The following is a 21,173-nucleotide window of genomic DNA, read 5'->3' as shown; positions in this document are numbered from 1 at the left end:
TGGTCTTTACTCCATGTAGTGGAGGATTGGGTTTGATTAATGAAGTTCTTTTCACTTACAAAACAGTGTTTCTAAACATAAATGTATGTTAACTAAACTGACTAAAAATAAGTTCTTATTCTATTTGTTGTACTCATGTTTTTGGTCTATTTTAGAGATGATTAACATTTAGTATGCCTTCAACAACAGAGGTACAGAACAAATCTAGAAAATGATAGTTCTATCCGAATCTATAAACATTTGTTCCGCGCTTTAAGATTTTTATAATTGAATATACATTAAGTACAAAAACAATGGTAAAAAGTTTGAAACACCTTGGCGTCTTGTTTTATCTACGCTTACAAGTTTGTCTGCAATGTGTTTCAGTGTCAATAGTCAATCCTTCGTGCCCTGATTAAGCATATCTTCTGTTTCTCAAAAGATAGTTCATGATATATCCCCGCATTACTTATTTGCCTTCCTTGTAGATCTGATTACTTGGGAACGAATGTGCCAACATATCCAAACCCAACAACAAAGAACGCGACAGACTGAAGGAAGATGTAGATGTAAAAATAGTTCTTTCCGTACACAAAATCATAACATCCACAGCAGAGTAGAAATAGTCCCGCTACCATCTCTAACCCATGAACTCTGGTCCACAAAAGTAACTGTTATAGTTTTAGTATACGTAATTTGTTTGTCTAAGCTTTTAAACCAACTTGGTTAAGAAGAAAATTCAGATTTTACTATATTAACAGGAAATGATATACCTTTCCCAAATTGTCGGGCCAGATTTCTTCACAGGGGCACTACAAAGAACAGGAACATCACTAGAAGCTTTAGTTTTGGAAGCGTCTCCTAATTTTTCAGTGACAACCCACTCATTGACGTTCCCTATCTCTAGAAGGCCAATGATCGTTGCTTTTGTCCGGTGCATTGCCATAACGTTCTCAAAAACAACCCAGAAAACCACTAGGTGAAGGGACCTGCAACATGATCATGCAATATCAAAATCATATACGTGCTGATCCAAAAGACCATTCAACTTGAATTACTGCAAGGACATTTTAAATCAAGTCCATTTCTTCTGGTGGGAGAGAAAAAAACCTCAGAGTTTCAACGGCATTAAGAATGGTTATAACAGAAGGGATGTAAACAATTCCCCATAGAGGAACTTCAACTTGAGGGATCAGAACAGTCAATGGCAAAACCAAACAGTAGAAGGTAAATGTAACAACATGGGCCACAACCTTTCGCACCAAGAAGAAACTATAAAGCACGTATAACTTCTTCCAAAACGATACTTTCTGTAACAAACAACAAAATGTAGAATTCGAGAGTACAATATAAAGAACAATCTTCTTTTTTGAGTACACATCTTTATTTTAATAATATGTGATCTCGAAAAAGAGTAAATGACAACAAAAACAAAATGTACCTTATTCATTGCAATTTCAATGGCCATTTTTTTGAAAAGATTAGAAGGACCACAAGACCATCGATGTTGTTGATATCGGAAGGCTTTGAAAGTACTTGGAAGTTCACTTATTACCTAAGTTCGACAGTAACAAGTCATCTATGTTTATTTACAAACTCGAATACATTTGGCATAAGTAAATTTGTTTTTGGGGTAATACGTTCAATTATATATAAATACCTTAATATCTCCGACAAAAACAAATTTCCATCCTTGGAGAGAAGCCCGGACAGCCAAATCCATATCCTCAACAGTTGTTCTATCCTTCCATCCTCCTGCTTCATTGAGTGCCTTGAATCTCCACACACCTGCAGTTCCTGCATTAATACAATAACACTGTTTATTTATTTATTATTAATTATTTTACGATTATTCATCATGAATTTGTCAATTATGATTACCATTGAAGCCAAAAAATGCACATGTCTGGGAACCCACTTCTTGTTCCACACTGAAATGATAATTCAGCGACATCTCTTGCATTCTTGTCATCAAACACTCATCTGCGTTAGCTGCATTGCAATTATAGGAGTAATATCTACTCAATTAAATTTTTCTTACCGACTTCCAAAGGGAATCGATAGTATTGTAACTAATAAGTTATTAGGTACTAGTAAGGCTAGCCTAACTACTCCAAAGATAAGATTTTAGTCACTGCTTTTCTTAGAAATATGAATGTTTATGTATACCGAATTTCCAGCGAGCTTGAACAAGGCCTATATCAGGGTTATGAACAAAGAAAGGAATTGTACGGCACAAAAAATCAGGCTCAGGCTGAAAGTCTGCATCAAAGATGGCAACAAAGTCACATTGGCTCACATAGCTGTGCTTCAATCCTTCTTTGAGGGCCCCTGCTTTATAGCCATTTCTGTTGTGCCTGATCTCATACTTTATGTTGATGCCTTTGCTTGCCCACTTTATACATTCCACCTCCACCAGCTCCTTATATTTTTATCAAACCAACAAACATATGTTAATCGATATAAATAAAAATAATTTTTTTTGAAAGTACTGATCAGAGAAGGGTGGCTTTTAAATTTTAATTGTGTTTGTGTAGTACAGTTTTTTAATTGGAAGATAAATTAGAGCACTTGCAGTTACATTAACCTTGCACACTATTCCGTGATTCCCTTCCCTGAATAATTTTAAATATTTTTTTTAAAATAAAAGTATAACATTTAAACTTTTATACATGATAAGAAAATTCTAAAAATAAATTATAAAATTATATTTTATATTAGCCTTAAAATACATTGTATGAGTAATAATTATGTAAATAATCTAATGGGACAGAAAAAATACTATTTACGTTAACATTGACATTCATATTTACTACAGGGAAAGAGATGGATGAAAATTGGACAAAGGAAGTCTGACATGAAACAAAAAAAATAAGTTACAGATTGATTCAGCCAAAATTAAAAATCTAAGTTTAAATTTAAAAAATAACTAAAATTAAGAGGTAAATATATACTCTTTACTTTTATAGAACTGAGTTTCCAAGGAAAAGGTAAGGCTGATCGTCTCCTCAAAGTAACTTGTTACTCAAGTTACTTAGTTGCATGCATGTGCTAACTGCTTTACCTAACTTGTCTACGAAATTATTTACCAATAATTTTTAAATAGACAGAAAAGAAAAAAAAAAAAAGTAATCTTAGCAACAATCTGTTCTACGAAAACTGACATTTGTTTTACATTTATTTTCTCTGCATCCTCACTGCACATAAACGACAATAGTTTGAAGCTTATCAAAAAAATATGTTATCAAAGAAAAGTACCAGGTATCTCAGGTCACATAACAACCATATTAAAATACAGTGAAATGTACAAACCATAGGATAAGCTGGAATTACCTAAAAAGAAGCTAAACTATAATGCAATGGAGTTTCAATATGTTATCAAAGAAGAAACGGACAAAATACCTTGATAGCAAGATCAGTTGAATCATCAAGAACTTGAACTATAATTCTATCAGATGGCCAGGAAAGTCCGCAGGCGGCTCCTATTGACAACTGATACACCTGCTCAACAAAAACATAACCAAATATTTTCACCAAATATATGACAGTACTATAACCAAACACAGCGAATGTGCTATCATATATGTTGTAATTGCATGTATAGAAGAATCAACGGCACCTCTTTTTCGTTGTACATTGGTATCTGAACTAACACCATCGGATAGTTTGATGTTCCATACTCAACATCTTCTTGCATGGCCTCCCATTTGTAATTCTTTTCGGGTTTTCGTCCCAACAACTTAATGAAAAGCTTGACGATTCCCATGCACACTCTTTCCAAAAACAACATAACTGACATTACCAAACATATATTTACCATTACTTGTAATGTTGGAACTATAAATGGTGCTTTTATCAAGTTCCAAAACATCACTATTTGCTCTAGGATGCCATTTACTGTAATGCTTTGTAAAACCAGTGTCTTCAACTCAACCCTCCCCATTCTTTCTTGCTTAGAAGACTCTACTGTACATTATGCCTTGTATGTATTGTATAATATATACCCAAAATACACCTCTTTTCTATTTTTTTAATCATTTTTATACTTTAAAACTGAAAAATGGTATTTCTGCTATGTGTACCTAAGTGTTTCATTCCAGCACGTGTGTGTTTGTTGGTGTATATAGATTTTGTGTACATACATGTAACTTATGACCATTATTCTAAAGTCAAAGCAGGATTAACTAGATGCAGTATAGAATGCAATCAAAAGATTTGGATGCAACTATATGCGGATTCAATAGATTTATACTGCCAGCAAATACTTTCAGAATATATTAAAATCATAAAAAAATAATTAAAAAATGTAGTATTTTTAATAATTTCTTAATATTCTTTTACAAAAAGTGGTGAGGAATTGGCATAAATCGGGTTGATCCGTTTGAAATTGGTCTAATTGGTAGAATTTTTTTAAAAATGTAGAAAAATTTAAGAATTAAAAAAAAAGAATTGAATAAAATTAAGTAAATGCAATTTTGGTACACGTAATTACATTTTAAACGACTAAATCATGATTTTTCTTAATCTTTCCTGTTAAATTGACCTCAATTCAGAAGTTAAATCTTTTAAAGTATATTTATTTTAATAATTCTATATATTAGTGTAATATGTAAAAATAATGGTAAATCAGTTCTAATTAATTTGTGGTTAATACCCAGTTAGTGTTAGGACATTGCCTCCATCAATTAAGAACAAATAATAGAAGATTGATAAGACTAGGACCATAAACCTTTTTAAAGTCTAAATTATTAATATTTTATTATAATATGTTATTAACTACATTTAAACTTGAGATTTATAATAATATTTTTTATATTAAATTGTCTTTGATATTACATTAATTAATGATTCTTAATTACTTACTTTATTTGCTATATGATTTGAAAGGTTGTAAGAAAATTGGCTAAAAAACTTTAAAAAAAATTACCTAAAATAATATGGTATAGTTAATATATGAAGAAGAAGATAGAATCTAATTATTAGTATAGAGATTTTTATGGTTATTGTGTCTCAAAATCATAATATTTAGACTTTGAACAAAAATTCTATGAAAGTCAGTAGTATTATAAATTTCTCAAGAGCAAAAAAATAAATTTAATTCATCTTTTTTGCATCTATTAGAGATGCACAAAAAATCTGAATCCTAAAAGTCCGTGCGATCGGATCTGGAAAAAAATTTTATAAAAATTTGATTCGAAAAAAGTTCGGTCGGGTCTAGAGATGCACAAAAACCGGTTTCGGGCCGGATTCGGGCAGGGCTTTACAAAATACAGATATTTTAAACAGGGTCGGGCTTTTTTTAATATCGGGTCGGGTCGGATTTCGTCCAAAATAACTAGGTCCGTTTAGGTTCGCGAATCGGGACGTCGGATTTTTTTATATAATTATTTTTTTTTAGTAATAATATATGAATTTCATTTTTTTATTTTATTTGTAAGTTTAGGTTTTAATTTATACGTACACACTCTTGTTGAGAATTTAGAACAAATTTTTCATATTATATCTTTAGAATATTTTAGAATTTTAAATTTAAATCTTGGTAAGTCGATCTTAATATTAACAAAGGTGTTCACGTATAAGTAAAAATGTGTAACTATCAATTTTCTAAATAGTTTATTAGAAGTTAAAGGCTTTTATTCGAAATTATATTCAATTATAAAAAAATTGGATAAGGCATAATTTGTCCAATGTACTATTCAAATTTTTATTAAAAATCAACATAAAATGCGGGCTTTTAACGGGCCCGATCGGGCTGGACCGGGTTTTTATCCAAATCAGGTCTAAATCCGGATCGAACTTAAATTCGAGTTTTTACCAGTGTTGGATTTTAAACGCAGCGGAGGCGTGGTAAAACACTTTTACATACATAAAATCCAAATAAAAGCATATAAATCGTGGTAAAAACGTAGGGATCGAATCTAACCTTTAAAATAATTCGGAGACAACGATCAGAGATCCTTAGCAGTTGCTCCTCAAGTGTGAAGCACTCCACCGGTATCCACCAAGAAAACGATGTTAACGAGAAGGAATGAGGTGGAGAGAATTGGGTTTTCCAAACTTTTTGGGTTATTTGGGGTTCGAATAAAAATAGGGTCTATAATAGTATATTTATAGGCAAAATTTTCAGCTGAAATTTTCCCATAAATAATATTATTATTATCTTATTTATTATTCTCATTAATAATTAAAACACCTTTTAATTATTAATCCTTTTTCTAAACACTTTAGAAATAATTCTCTCTCTTGATTTAATTTCCAAAAATTAAATCCTTTAATTAATAATATTAAGAACTTTTCTTAATTAATTTATAATCAATTAAATCTCATTTAATCAATTATTAAATTTTCCAATTAATTATTTATTTCATAAATAAATAATTATCAGCCATTATTAATTAATTCCTCCACCATTAAATCATTCTCTTTTTATGGTGTGACCCTGTAGGTTCAATATTAAGCCGGTAGTAGAAATAAATAATAATAAAACTATTTTATCATTATTTATATAAATTCTCTAATTTATTAAATATGATTAATTAATTAATCACATTTATTCTACATCGTGAGGGATACTTCTCAGCATATCGCGACTATCCGGATAATATGAATTCACTGCTTAGAATACCAAGAACCTATTCAATGAATAGTTACCGTACAATAAACTCCTTCTACCCTACAATGTCCCGATTAAATACAAGGCATGGAACTCGTGTCAAGCCTATCTAATTTAATCATTTGCTTACCAATTACTATGCGTAGTTCTATGCAAATTAGAAACTCCTTTCTAATTTCATTCACTCTGGCCAGAGATTCCTGAACTAGCATAAGTGGATCAGCCTTGAACATTCGCTTCCTTCACTGGAGGGGGTAGATCCTTTATTGATCATACACTATCTTCGTGTACAAATTCCTATACCCAGTAGAGCCCTAATAATTATCCCTGGAGACTAAGAACTAAACCAAAACATAGTTCAGTGTACACAAGATGACTATGATGACCTCAAGTCTAAGGATACTTGTACAACTATCACTATGTGAACAACTGCTGACACGTGAGTGAACTCCATCAGTTGTTCAGCTGGGCGAGTCATGTTCAGTGAACTTATTCTATAATAAGCACCTACATACTAGCTATAGTGTCACCACACAAATGTCTATGAGAACAGACATCCTTCATAATGAAGCAAGCATAGTATGTACCGATCTTTGCGGATTATTAATTACCAGTTAGTAATTCTATGACCAGGAACTATTTAAGTTTAGAGTTATCATCTTTTAGGTCTCACTATTATGATCTCATCATAATCCATAAAAAGCTTTACTCTAAACTATAGTATATCTTATTTAAACACTTAAATAGATAAAGCCCGTAATAAAAACAAAACAAGTCTTTTATTAATATCAATGAAATCAAAACAGATTACACAGGAAGTTATTCCTAAATCCTAATACATGATTGGACTTAGGACATATTCCTTTCAATCTCCCACTTGTACTAAAGCCAATCACTCTGGTATCTAATACCCATCTAGTCTTTATGACGATCAAAGTGACTTTCAGAAAGTAGCTTTGTGAATGGGTCTGCTATGTTTTTATGTGTGTCAACTCTATTTCAATACAATACAAGAAATATTATCGCGCTCCCACTAACCCTTTTGTAGACGCATGGTTCATCTGCGTTTTTGATAAAATCAAACTCTTTGATTGTCTCATCAAAACGAATGTTCCATCTTTCGAGAAGCCTGCTTTAAACCACATATGGTTCGCAGCAGCTTACACACTAGGTTTTCATTTCCCTTGGAAAGAAAACCATCTGGCTATATGCCAGATCTCATAGTCGTAGTAAGCGGCAATCGTAAGCAAAATCTGAACTGATTTTAACAGGGCTACAGGTAAAAGGTTTCATCAAAGTCAATCCATTGCCTTTGTTTGAATCCTTTTGCCACAAGCCTGGTCTTATAGGTCTCCACCTGGCCATCTGCTATAATCTATCTTTTGTATACCGTATACATAGATTCCATTCTGGATTTCATGGCACTATGCCATTTCTCTGAGTCAACAAAGTTCGATTTCTCCTTTCAGATACCAATCTGGAGGCGTCCACTGGGAGACTATACCATTTACTTTGAGATAATCCAGAAACTCTCCATTCAAGTTTTCACCACCTCGATCTAATTGAAGAATTATAATACTATGTTTGGTTTGTTTCTCCACTTCATACTTATACTCTTTGAACTTTTTAAAGGCTTCAGACTTGTATTTCATCAAACACATATCCGAATCCAGATCTATCATCTATGAAAGTAATGAAGTATGAAAATCCACCCATGGCTTGCTTAGACATTGGTCCACATACATCTGTGTGTACCATTCCTAGCAAATTTGCAGTCCTCTCTCCATGTCTACTAAATGGAGACTGTAGTGCCACTATAAAGTGAGATTTTCATCATCCCTTTTCTTTTATTAGTTTGTTCAATCTGAAGTAAATTATTTCACATATATACAGACCATTATTTAAAGCACCACGTCCATAAAGAATATTAACTCTAAGAATAGAACATTCATTATTCTCAATAATAAATGAAAATCCAGCCAAGTCTAACATGGGAATAATATTCCTCACAATCGAGGGAACAAAATAACAATTATTTAAAACAATAGTCTTGCCCGTAGGCATATGTAAATGAAATGATTCTACATCTATAGCAGCAACTCTTGCTCCATTTCCCATCAGTAGAATCACCTCCTCTTCCTCAAGAGTCCTACTTCTCCTTGGTCCTTGCAATAAATTGCAGATGTCAGAACCATAGGCGGTATCTAATACCCAAGTAGAAATTTGACTTAATGACATATTCACTTCTATCATGAACATACCTGAATCAGAAGCGGCAGTCTCACTACCCTTCTTCTTCTTCAATTCTGCAAGGTAAATCTTACAGTTACTCTTCCAGTGCCCCACCTTGTTACAGTGAAAGCAAACAACTTTGCTCTTGGGGTCTTCAGCTTTTGGTGGAACCGGCGTTTTCTCACCTACTTTCTTCTTCTTGGAAGAGTTCCTCTTCCTTTTCTTAGGATTGGAACCTTCACCAATTAGAAGAACAGAACTCTTCTTTGGGGGGGAAATTCGATTCCGCAGTCTTCAACATGTTGTGGAGTTCAGGCAGGCTGACATCCAACTTATTCATGTGAAAGTTCAAACTGCGAGAACGAACTCGGAAGCGATTGCAAGACCAAGTCTTGGCTCAGCTCCCCATCCATGGCAAAACCAAGTTGTCCAAGACGTTCAATCAAATTGATCATCTGAAGTACATGGTCATTCACAGATGATCCCTCAGATATCCTACAACCGAACAACTCCTTCGATATCTCATATCGAGCTGTCCTCCCCGCCATATCATACAACTCTTGTAGATGCATTAGGATAGTGTGAGCATCAATATGCTCATGTTGCTTCTGTAGCTCAATGTTCATGGAAGCTAGCATGATGCATTGAGCAACATTTGCATCATCTATCCACTTACGATACACAACATGTTCATCATTATGCGCATCTCCAGCAGGTTCAGTAGGCTTAGGTGAGTCAATCATGAATTCCAGCTTCTCAATCCTGAGAACAATTCTCAAGTTTCGAAGCCAGTCAGCATAATTAGGACCAGTCAATTTGTGAGCATCTAGTATGCTCCTGAGTGATAGTGCAGAAGACAAAACGTACAAAGTAAATCTGTAAATGATAAACACATAACAACAATTAGCAAATATTCGATTTCATTTCAAAACACTATATGAATCGGGTCTTTATTCATAAGTGGCTCCCACTAGTTTACCTAATTTATTCAACCCCCTACGTGAAAAATTAAGCATTCATAATGCTAGTGGGAATAGGGATCCTACATTCCATTACACAACCCCGGCTGTAGCACGAACCGCCATGTAATGTTCAATAGGCAGACAACTCTTGTCAATTACATCTTATGTTATTCCCTAATCAAACTTTAGCCTTTTGAATAATTGAGTCACGGCTGTGGCACGACAAACTCAATATTCTAAGTCAAGTCTAACCCAACATTCCGTACAGTTGAATCAGTCCCCAAAGGCCCACGGCTGTAGCACGTACCGACCTTTAGATTCTTATTCAATGTACACATCTCTATATAATAGACAAGTATTTCTTATTTCGAAATCAAAGCCCTCGGCTGTAGCACGAACCGACAATGATTCAAAAATAAGAACTACTTTTCTATCATGTCGGAAGGCTATGACCGATACAAGCCCGTTGTGTCATTGGCCAATTACTACTTGATATTATTTAATTTTAGAGGGATTATATTATGTTATAATTATAATCATATTATAAAGAGATTCTTCCTTTTAAATTAAATATTTCAAATCAATAATCGATAATCAGATGATTCCCAGATCGGGTGGAGCATTGTCAAGAGGCGTCACTTAATAACCCTTTCTTACAGATAGAAATATGTTGTTGACAGAATCATCCTTTCTCTCATATCAAAAATTCATATTCAATTACGTGTTTCATAAACACAAGAATCTCATGATTGTATTCATAATATTATTCTTAAGGTTATGCAACAATTTCACTATACTAGGTTGTCTAACAAACGCCTTATGTTCATTTAAGTTCACCTAAATCTATCATCGCATGAAAAACTAAGCATATATCACATATATCAACATGAATAAACATCAAGGTAGGCATGTTATATCATCTAGCGTATTAGTCTAAGCATTATACATCTCTATGTATCACATGAAGCATTTAAAAGCAATTAAAAACAGTTAAAAACAGCTTTAAAACACTTCATGGAAATATAAACAGTTCAAAACTTTTATATAAACTAAAATTGATCACTCCATTAGATCCGTCTCGGAAAAACGAATCCAACGGTATATTGCATGCCTAAAACGGAGTTACGAAACTCCCAGAAAATCAATTTTAATGTAAACAGTCGGGCTGTAACGCATTACAGGAACGCGTTACAAGCCCTGTAACGCATTCCGGTGATGCGTTACAACCCTTTTAACCAATAAAAAGGTGTAACACATTCCGTTAATGCGCCATAGGTGTGTAACGCATTACCGGAATGCGTGACACCCCTATTTTTTTTTCTTTTGCAGCAGCCGCCGTTGCCTCGAACTCCGAGCCTGACAACCATCCTTTTCCGTGTCTTTCTCCGTGCAACATCACAGATTATGCAGACAAGCAATACAAACATATATATATACTATATATACATATATTTACTTATTTAATTACGAATTTTAATTACAAGAACTTCAAAAATTCATAATAAAAAATCTATACATCATAAAATTATGAAAAAAATACCAAGACGATCTACAACACTTGTAGAACCCAAATCAACATTCAAAATTATTCTGAGAAACGATTTTTCATCAGACAAAATTAATCCATGATATAACTTGTAAAAATCATAATTAATTCATACAAGCACATAAAATTCTGAAATTTTTACCACAGATCTATATGCATACAACCTATGCTCTGATACCATTGTTGGATTTTAAACGCAGCGGAGTCGTGGTAAAACACTTTTACATACATAAAATCCAAATAAAAGCATATAAATCGTGGTAAAAATGTAGGGATCGAATCTAACCTTTAAAATAATTCGGAGACAACGATCAGAGATCCTTAGCAGTTGCTCCTCAAGTGTGAAGCACTCCACCGGTATCCACCAAGAAAACGATGTTAAGGAGGAGGAAGGAGGTGGAGAGAATTGGGTTTTCCAAACTTTTTGGATTTTTTGGGGTTCGAATAAAAATAGGGTCTATAATAGTATATTTATAGGCAAAATTTTCAGCTGAAATTTTCCCATAAATAATATTATTATTATCTCATTTATTATTCTCATTAATAATTAAACCACCTTTTAATTATTAATCCTTTTTCTAAACACTTTAGAAATAATTCTATCTCTTGATTTAATTTCCAAAAATTAAATCCTTTAATTAATAATATTAAGAACTTTTCTTAATTAATTTATAATCAATTAAATCTCATTTAATCAATTATTAAATTTGCCAATTAATTATTTATTTCATAAATAAATAATTATTAGCCATTATTAATTAATTCCTCCACCATTAAATCATTCTCTTTTTATGGTGTGACCCTGTAGGTTCAATATTAAGCCGGTAGTAGAAATAAATAATAATAAAACTATTTTATCATTATTTATATAAATTCTCTAATTTATTAAATATGATTAATTAATTAATCACATTTATTCTACATCGTGAGGGATACTTCTCAGCATATCGCGACTATCCGGATAATATGAATTCACTGCTTAGAATACCAAGAACCTATTCAATGAATAGTTACCGTACAATAAACTCCTTCTACCCTACAATGTCCCGATTAAATACAAGGCATGGAACTCGTGTCAAGCCTATCTAATTTAATCATTTGCTTACCAATTACTATGCGTAGTTCTATGCAAATTAGAAACTCCTTTCTAATTTCATTCACTCTGGCCAGAGATTCCTGAACTAGCATAAGTGGATCAGCCTTGAACATTCGCTTCCTTCACTGGAGGGGGTAGATCCTTTATTGATCATACACTATCTTCGTGTACAAATTCCTATACCCAGTAGAGCCCTAATAATTATCCCTGGAGACTAAGAACTAAACCAAAACATAGTTCAGTGTACACAAGATGACTATGATGACCTCAAGTCTAAGGATACTTGTACAACTATCACTATGTGAACAACTGCTGACACGTGAGTGAACTCCATCAGTTGTTCAGCTGGGCGAGTCATGTTCAGTGAACTTATTCTATAATAAGCACCTACATACTAGCTATAGTGTCACCACACAAATGTCTATGAGAACAGACATCCTTCATAATGAAGCAAGCATAGTATGTACCGATCTTTGCGGATTATTAATTACCAGTTAGTAATTCTATGACCAGGAACTATTTAAGTTTAGAGTTATCATCTTTTAGGTCTCACTATTATGATCTCATCATAATCCATAAAAAGCTTTACTCTAAACTATAGTATATCTTATTTAAACACTTAAATAGATAAAGCCCGTAATAAAAACAAAACAAGTCTTTTATTAATATCAATGAAATCAAAACAGATTACACAGGAAGTTATTCCTAAATCCTAATACATGATTGGACTTAGGACATATTCCTTTCAATCTCCCACTTGTACTAAAGCCAATCACTCTGGTATCTAATACCCATCTAGTCTTTATGACGATCAAAGTGACTTTCAGAAAGTAGCTTTGTGAATGGGTCTGCTATGTTTTTATGTGTGTCAACTCTATTTCAATACAATACAAGAAATATTATCGCGCTCCCACTAACCCTTTTGTAGACGCATGGTTCATCTGCGTTTTTGATAAAATCAAACTCTTTGATTGTCTCATCAAAACGAATGTTCCATCTTTCGAGAAGCCTGCTTTAAACCACATATGGTTCGCAGCAGCTTACACACTAGGTTTTCATTTCCCTTGGAAAGAAAACCATCTGGCTATATGCCAGATCTCATAGTCGTAGTAAGCGGCAATCGTAAGCAAAATCCGAACTGATTTTAACAGGGCTACAGGTAAAAGGTTTCATCAAAGTCAATCCATTGCCTTTGTTTGAATCCTTTTGCCACAAGCCTGGTCTTATAGGTCTCCACCTGGCCATCTGCTATAATCTATCTTTTGTATACCGTATACATAGATTCCATTCTGGATTTCATGGCACTATGCCATTTCTCTGAGTCAACAAAGTTCGATTTCTCCTTTCAGATACCAATCTGGAGGCGTCCACTGGGAGACTATACCATTTACTTTGAGATAATCCAGAAACTCTCCATTCAAGTTTTCACCACCTCGATCTAATTGAAGAATTATAATACTATGTTTGGTTTGTTTCTCCACTTCATACTTATACTCTTTGAACTTTTTAAAGGCTTCAAACTTGTATTTCATCAAACACATATCCGAATCCAGATCTATCATCTATGAAAGTAATGAAGTATGAAAATCCACCCATGGCTTGCTTAGACATTGGTCCACATACATCTGTGTGTACCATTCCTAGCAAATTTGCAGTCCTCTCTCCATGTCTACTAAATGGAGACTGTAGTGCCACTATAAAGTGAGATTTTCATCATCCCTTTTCTTTTATTAGTTTGTTCAATCTGAAGTAAATTATTTCACATATATACAGACCATTATTTAAAGCACCACGTCCATAAAGAATATTATCTCTAAGAATAGAACATTCATTATTCTCAATAATAAATGAAAATCCAGCCAAGTCTAACATGGGAATAATATTCCTCACAATCGAGGGAACAAAATAACAATTATTTAAAACAATAGTCTTGCCCGTAGGCATATGTAAATGAAATGATTCTACATCTATAGCAGCAACTCTTGCTCCATTTCCCATCAGTAGAATCACCTCCTCTTCCTCAAGAGTCCTACTTCTCCTTGGTCCTTGCAATAAATTGCAGATGTCAGAACCATAGGCGGTATCTAATACCCAAGTAGAAATTTGACTTAATGACATATTCACTTCTATCATGAACATACCTGAATCAGAAGCGGCAGTCTCACTACCCTTCTTCTTCTTCAATTCTGCAAGGTAAATCTTACAGTTACTCTTCCAGTGCCCCACCTTGTTACAGTGAAAGCAAACAACTTTGCTCTTGGGGTCTTCAGCTTTTGGTGGAACCGGCGTTTTCTCACCTACTTTCTTCTTCTTGGAAGAGTTCCTCTTCCTTTTCTTAGGATTGGAACCTTCACCAATTAGAAGAACAGAACTCTTCTTTGGGGGGGAAATTCGATTCCGCAGTCTTCAACATGTTGTGGAGTTCAGGCAGGCTGACATCCAACTTATTCATGTGAAAGTTCAAACTGCGAGAACGAACTCGGAAGCGATTGCAAGACCAAGTCTTGGCTCAGCTCCCCATCCATGGCAAAACCAAGTTGTCCAAGACGTTCAATCAAATTGATCATCTGAAGTACATGGTCATTCACAGATGATCCCTCATATATCCTACAACCGAACAACTCCTTCGATATCTCATATCGAGCTGTCCTCCCCGCCATATCATACAACTCTTGTAGATGCATTAGGATAGTGTGAGCATCAATATGCTCATGTTGCTTCTGTAGCTCAATGTTCATGGAAGCTAGCATGATGCATTGAGCAACATTTGCATCATCTATCCACTTACGATACACAACATGTTCATCATTATGCGCATCTCCAGCAAATTCAGTAGGCTTAGGTGAGTCAATCATGAATTCCAGCTTCTCAATCCTGAGAACAATTCTCAAGTTTCGAAGCCAGTCAGCATAATTAGGACCAGTCAATTTGTGAGCATCTAGTATGCTCCTGAGTGATAGTGCAGAAGACAAAACGTACAAAGTAAATCTGTAAATGATAAACACATAACAACAATTAGCAAATATTCGATTTCATTTCAAAACACTATATGAATCGGGTCTTTATTCATAAGTGGCTCCCACTAGTTTACCTAATTTATTCAACCCCCTACGTGAAAAATTAAGCATTCATAATGCTAGTGGGAATAGGGATCCTACATTCCATTACACAACCCCGGCTGTAGCACGAACCGCCATGTAATGTTCAATAGGCAGACAACTCTTGTCAATTACATCTTATGTTATTCCCTAATCAAACTTTAGCCTTTTGAATAATTGAGTCACGGCTGTGGCACGACAAACTCAATATTCTAAGTCAAGTCTAACCCAACATTCCGTACAGTTGAATCAGTCCCCAAAGGCCCACGGCTGTAGCACGTACCGACCTTTAGATTCTTATTCAATGTACACATCTCTATATAATAGACAAGTATTTCTTATTTCGAAATCAAAGCCCTCGGCTGTAGCACGAACCGACAATGATTCAAAAATAAGAACTACTTTTCTATCATGTCGGAAGGCTATGACCGACACAAGCCCGTTGTGTCATTGGCCAATTACTACTTGATATTATTTAATTTTAGAGGGATTATATTATGTTACAATTATAATCATATTATAAAGAGATTCTTCCTTTTAAATTAAATATTTCAAATCAATAATCGATAATCAGATGATTCCCAGATCGGGTGGAGCATTGTCAAGAGGCGTCACTTAATAACCCTTTCTTACAGATAGAAATATGTTGTTGACAGAATCATCCTTTCTCTCATATCAAAAATTCATATTCAATTACGTGTTTCATAAACACAAGAATCTCATGATTGTATTCATAATATTATTCTTAAGGTTATGCAACAATTTCACTATACTAGGTTGTCTAACAAACGCCTTATGTTCATTTAAGTTCACCTAAATCTATCATCGCATGAAAAACTAAGCATATATCACATATATCAACATGAATAAACATCAAGGTAGGCATGTTATATCATCTAGCGTATTAGTCTAAGCATTATACATCTCTATGTATCACATGAAGCATTTAAAAGCAATTAAAAACAGTTAAAAACAGCTTTAAAACACTTCATGGAAATATAAACAGTTCAAAACTTTTATATAAACTAAAATTGATCACTCCATTAGATCCGTCTCGGAAAAACGAATCCAACGGTATATTGCATGCCTAAAACGGAGTTACGAAACTCCCAGAAAATCAATTTTAATGTAAACAGTCGGGCTGTAACGCATTACAGGAACGCGTTACAAGCCCTGTAACGCATTCCGGTGATGCGTTACAACCCTTTTAACCAATAAAAAGGTGTAACACATTCCGTTAATGCGCCATAGGTGTGTAACGCATTACCGGAATGCGTGACACCCCTATTTTTTTTTTCTTTTGCAGCAGCCGCCGTTGCCTCGAACTCCGAGCCTGACAACCATCCTTTTCCGTGTCTTTCTCCGTGCAACATCACAGATTATGCAGACAAGCAATACAAACATATATATATACTATATATACATATATTTACTTATTTAATTACGAATTTTAATTACAAGAACTTCAAAAATTCATAATAAAAAATCTATACATCATAAAATTATGAAAAAAATACCAAGACGATCTACAACACTTGTAGAACCCAAATCAACATTCAAAATTATTCTGAGAAACGATTTTTCATCAGACAAAATTAATCCATGATATAACTTGTAAAAATCATAATTAATTCATACAAGCACATAAAATTCTGAAATTTTTACCACAGATCTATATGCATACAACCTATGCTCTGATACCATTGTTGGATTTTAAACGCAGCGGAGTCGTGGTAAAACACTTTTACATACATAAAATCCAAATAAAAGCATATAAATCGTGGTAAAAATGTAGGGATCGAATCTAACCTTTAAAATAATTCGGAGACAACGATCAGAGATCCTTAGCAGTTGCTCCTCAAGTGTGAAGCACTCCACCGGTATCCACCAAGAAAACGATGTTAAGGAGGAGGAAGGAGGTGGAGAGAATTGGGTTTTCCAAACTTTTTGGATTTTTTGGGGTTCGAATAAAAATAGGGTCTATAATAGTATATTTATAGGCAAAATTTTCAGCTGAAATTTTCCCATAAATAATATTATTATTATCTCATTTATTATTCTCATTAATAATTAAACCACCTTTTAATTATTAATCCTTTTTCTAAACACTTTAGAAATAATTCTATCTCTTGATTTAATTTCCAAAAATTAAATCCTTTAATTAATAATATTAAGAACTTTTCTTAATTAATTTATAATCAATTAAATCTCATTTAATCAATTATTAAATTTGCCAATTAATTATTTATTTCATAAATAAATAATTATTAGCCATTATTAATTAATTCCTCCACCATTAAATCATTCTCTTTTTATGGTGTGACCCTGTAGGTTCAATATTAAGCCGGTAGTAGAAATAAATAATAATAAAACTATTTTATCATTATTTATATAAATTCTCTAATTTATTAAATATGATTAATTAATTAATCACATTTATTCTACATCGTGAGGGATACTTCTCAGCATATCGCGACTATCCGGATAATATGAATTCACTGCTTAGAATACCAAGAACCTATTCAGTGAATAGTTACCGTACAATAAACTCCTTCTACCCTACAATGTCCCGATTAAATACAAGGCATGGAACTCGTGTTAAGCCTATCTAATTTAATCATTTGCTTACCAATTACTATGCGTAGTTCTATGCAAATTAGAAACTCCTATCTAATTTCATTCACTCTGGCCAGAGATTCCTGAACTAGCATAAGCGGATCAGCCTTGAACATTCGCTTCCTTCACTGGAGGGGGTAGATCCTTTATTGATCATACACTATCTTCATGTGCAAATTTCTATACCCAGTAGAGCCCTAATAATTGTCCCTGGAGACTAAGAACTAAACCAAAGCATAGTTCAGTGTACACAAGATGACTATGATGACCTCAAGTCTAAGGATACTTGTACAACTATCACTATGTGAACAACTGCTGACACGTGAGTGAACTCCATCAGTTGTTCAGCTGGGCGAGTCATGTTCAGTGAACTTATTCTATAATAAGCACCTACATACTAGCTATAGTGTCACCACACAAATGTCTATGAGAACAAACATCATTCATAATGAAGCAAGCATAGTATGTACCGATCTTTGCGGATTATTAATTACCCGTTAGTAATCCTATGACCAGGAACTATTTAAGTTTAGAGTTATCATCTTTTAGGTCTCACTATTATGATCTCATCATAATCCATAAAAAGCTTTACTCTAAACTATGGTATATCTTATTTAAACACTTAAATAGATAAAGCCCGTAATAAAAACAAAACAAGTCTTTTATTAATATCAATGAAATCAAAACAGATTACACAGGAAGTTATTCCTAAATACTAATACATGATTGGACTTAGGACATATTCCTTTCAACCAGATCATATCGGGCCTGATTTTTATGAAAAATATGTGGCTCGTTAAGGTCTGCGGCCGGATTTGACCGGGACGGGCTTTTTTCAGATCCGGATTTTTTACGGATCGGACGGGTTTTTCGGATTCAGATTTTTTGTGCATCTCTAGGCGGGTCCGATCTGGTCCGTAAGCCTTAAAAAGATCACATATTTTTCATAAAAATCAGACCCAGCCCGATCTGGTAAGAGCCTGGATTTAAGGCCGATCCGAAATCCGGAAAAAATTTCGGTCCGATCCGGATAAAAGTCCGGCCAGGCCCGCCCTATTCAAATCTCAGATTTTATGTTAATTTTTAATAAATATTTGAATTAAACATTGGAAAAATTATATCTTATCCAAATTTATATTATAGTTGAATATAATTTCGAATAAAAATCATAAATTTCTAATAGAGAAATGATAGTTAGACATCTGTTCTATATAAAATAGGAGAACAAGGGGTATTATAATGAGATTTTTTATTATCAGCGAAATGGCGGATTTGCCCACGTATCTACTATAATAAAAAATTATTGTTGGCGAAACTCGAACCCCAGTCTATACATTAATTCTCACACTACAATAGCACTATGTTACTATCTCTTTTATGATTTTAATTAAGCACTTAATATGTATGTGTCGCTTGAGAGTTAAGTTTCAGTTTATTACAATTCATGAAATAACATTTTTAGTCATATTTTTCATTACATATATATAGATTTAGTTAGCTATGTGTTTCTAAATAATTAAAGTTACAATTAAGATAATAATTTTGATGAATATTTAACATATAAAGATAGTTATTATACGAAAAAATATAAATATATTAAGATATAACATGTATTTAGTAAATAATATTATATACTTTTACATAAGTGCCTTATTAAAATCTACAATAATATATTTAAGAATTAAATAACAATGTCAAATATTCATGTTCACACTGATATGAAAAATAAATAAATTTTTAATGTGTGTTTATTCAATAAAATTTATATGGTTAGAAAGTTTATGTTATATATTCTTTAGAAAAAATAGAATGCAAATTTTTTTAGTAATTTAACCAAATTGACAATAAAATATTAAATAAATTTATAATTATGGGTTAAATTACTAAATATTTTTAGTAATTTAACCAAATTCAACACGAAAAAATTATAATTAGGCTAAGACATCTTCTACATCAAATGCAAAATCACCTTACACTCATATATATGAATTACGCAAATTTGAATACAAACAATAACTTATTTGACTTAAAAATTATGTACAATCAAAATATTTGTTATCACCAGAATCATCAAGCCTACAAAAAAAATTATAACACAATAATTAATCAATTCAAAGTCTAAATATTCATTGAATATTAACTATCTACAATGCTATTTTTTGTACATTTTTTTAATGAAATAAATTAATGTGATAAAAAAGTTTATACAAGTGCACGAGTTAAACTAGTAACAAACTGTGTGCAATACCTCATTGAATAGCAAATCATATTCTACGAAAAACATATTCACCCGAGCATGCAGCCATAATATTTTTATTCATGATTTTCTGCACTCTTATTAAGTGGCATATATGTCCACTTAGAACGCTTCATAAAGGCTCGAATGGGTGTTTTGTACACAAGTTGTTTATGTATTTGATGTGTTTTTGTAGTGTTTTACATTTCAGGGCATAATCGGGAGCATGAATGGTTTTACATTGTTTTTATGCTAGAAGAGTGTTAGGATGGAGCCTCGGTCGAATGCACGAAAGAAACCAACACGAGAAGAGCAAGAAAGCAATACAATTAAGTTCTGGAAGAAGTTCAGCGCGGTCGTGCCCATGTTCAGAGCGGCCGCACTCGTTCAACAGAAAGTCAGGGCGGCCTTGCCGTTTCTCAGAGCGGCCGCGCCGGGTCGGTTTCTCAGATTCCCGATTTGAATAAAAGACTGATATGTTGGATTCCTGATTGGATGGGCTGCTATTTAAAGACTCTTTAAAGACGTTTTTCACAACGGAGAGCAAGGAGATAACGGCGAGAAGACCTAGGAGCATAAATTCAACAAAGGATAAGAAGATCTAGTTTTTATTTGTGACTCTTTGCTTAAGTTGTAATCTTGGATGCTTGTTTTCTTGTTTGTTGAACCTAATACTCTTGTTAACGTACTTTGATTATTTATTCAGTTTATATAGACTTAATTTAATATACCATGCTTTCATCGGAACCCACGATGATGAAGAGTTCGGTTATGAACTAATCGTTATTGTGGGGT

The 21,173-nt window shown here is 33.3% G+C and overlaps 1 protein-coding gene across 3 annotated transcripts; it reads right to left on the bottom strand.

The window, feature by feature from the left end:
• Positions 1-203: 203 nt before the first annotated feature.
• Positions 204-3,933, bottom strand: LOC141707195 (glucomannan 4-beta-mannosyltransferase 9-like). 3 transcript variants are annotated; one of them, XM_074510235.1, is made up of 9 exons: positions 3,599-3,933; positions 3,382-3,480; positions 2,149-2,401; positions 1,861-1,971; positions 1,640-1,776; positions 1,421-1,534; positions 1,090-1,289; positions 753-968; positions 204-633 (listed from the first exon to the last, which is right to left on the bottom strand). In XM_074510235.1, exons 1-9 carry the CDS (start codon positions 3,920-3,922, stop codon positions 474-476), a joined length of 1,614 nt encoding a protein of 537 aa, XP_074366336.1. In that variant the 5' UTR covers positions 3,923-3,933; the 3' UTR covers positions 204-473. The 3 variants fall into 3 exon arrangements, with proteins under 3 accessions (XP_074366336.1, XP_074366337.1, XP_074366338.1); XM_074510237.1 differs by having other exon boundaries at positions 479-650; XM_074510236.1 differs by having other exon boundaries at positions 1,233-1,534.
• Positions 3,934-21,173: the final 17,240 nt, after the last annotated feature.

The sequence above is a fragment of the Apium graveolens genome, chromosome 2, assembly GCF_009905375.1.
Source record: "Apium graveolens cultivar Ventura chromosome 2, ASM990537v1, whole genome shotgun sequence".
NCBI lineage: Eukaryota > Viridiplantae > Streptophyta > Magnoliopsida > Apiales > Apiaceae > Apium > Apium graveolens.
The sequence above is the reverse complement of the archived record's forward strand: the minus strand, read 5'-3'. Positions and strand labels throughout refer to the sequence as shown.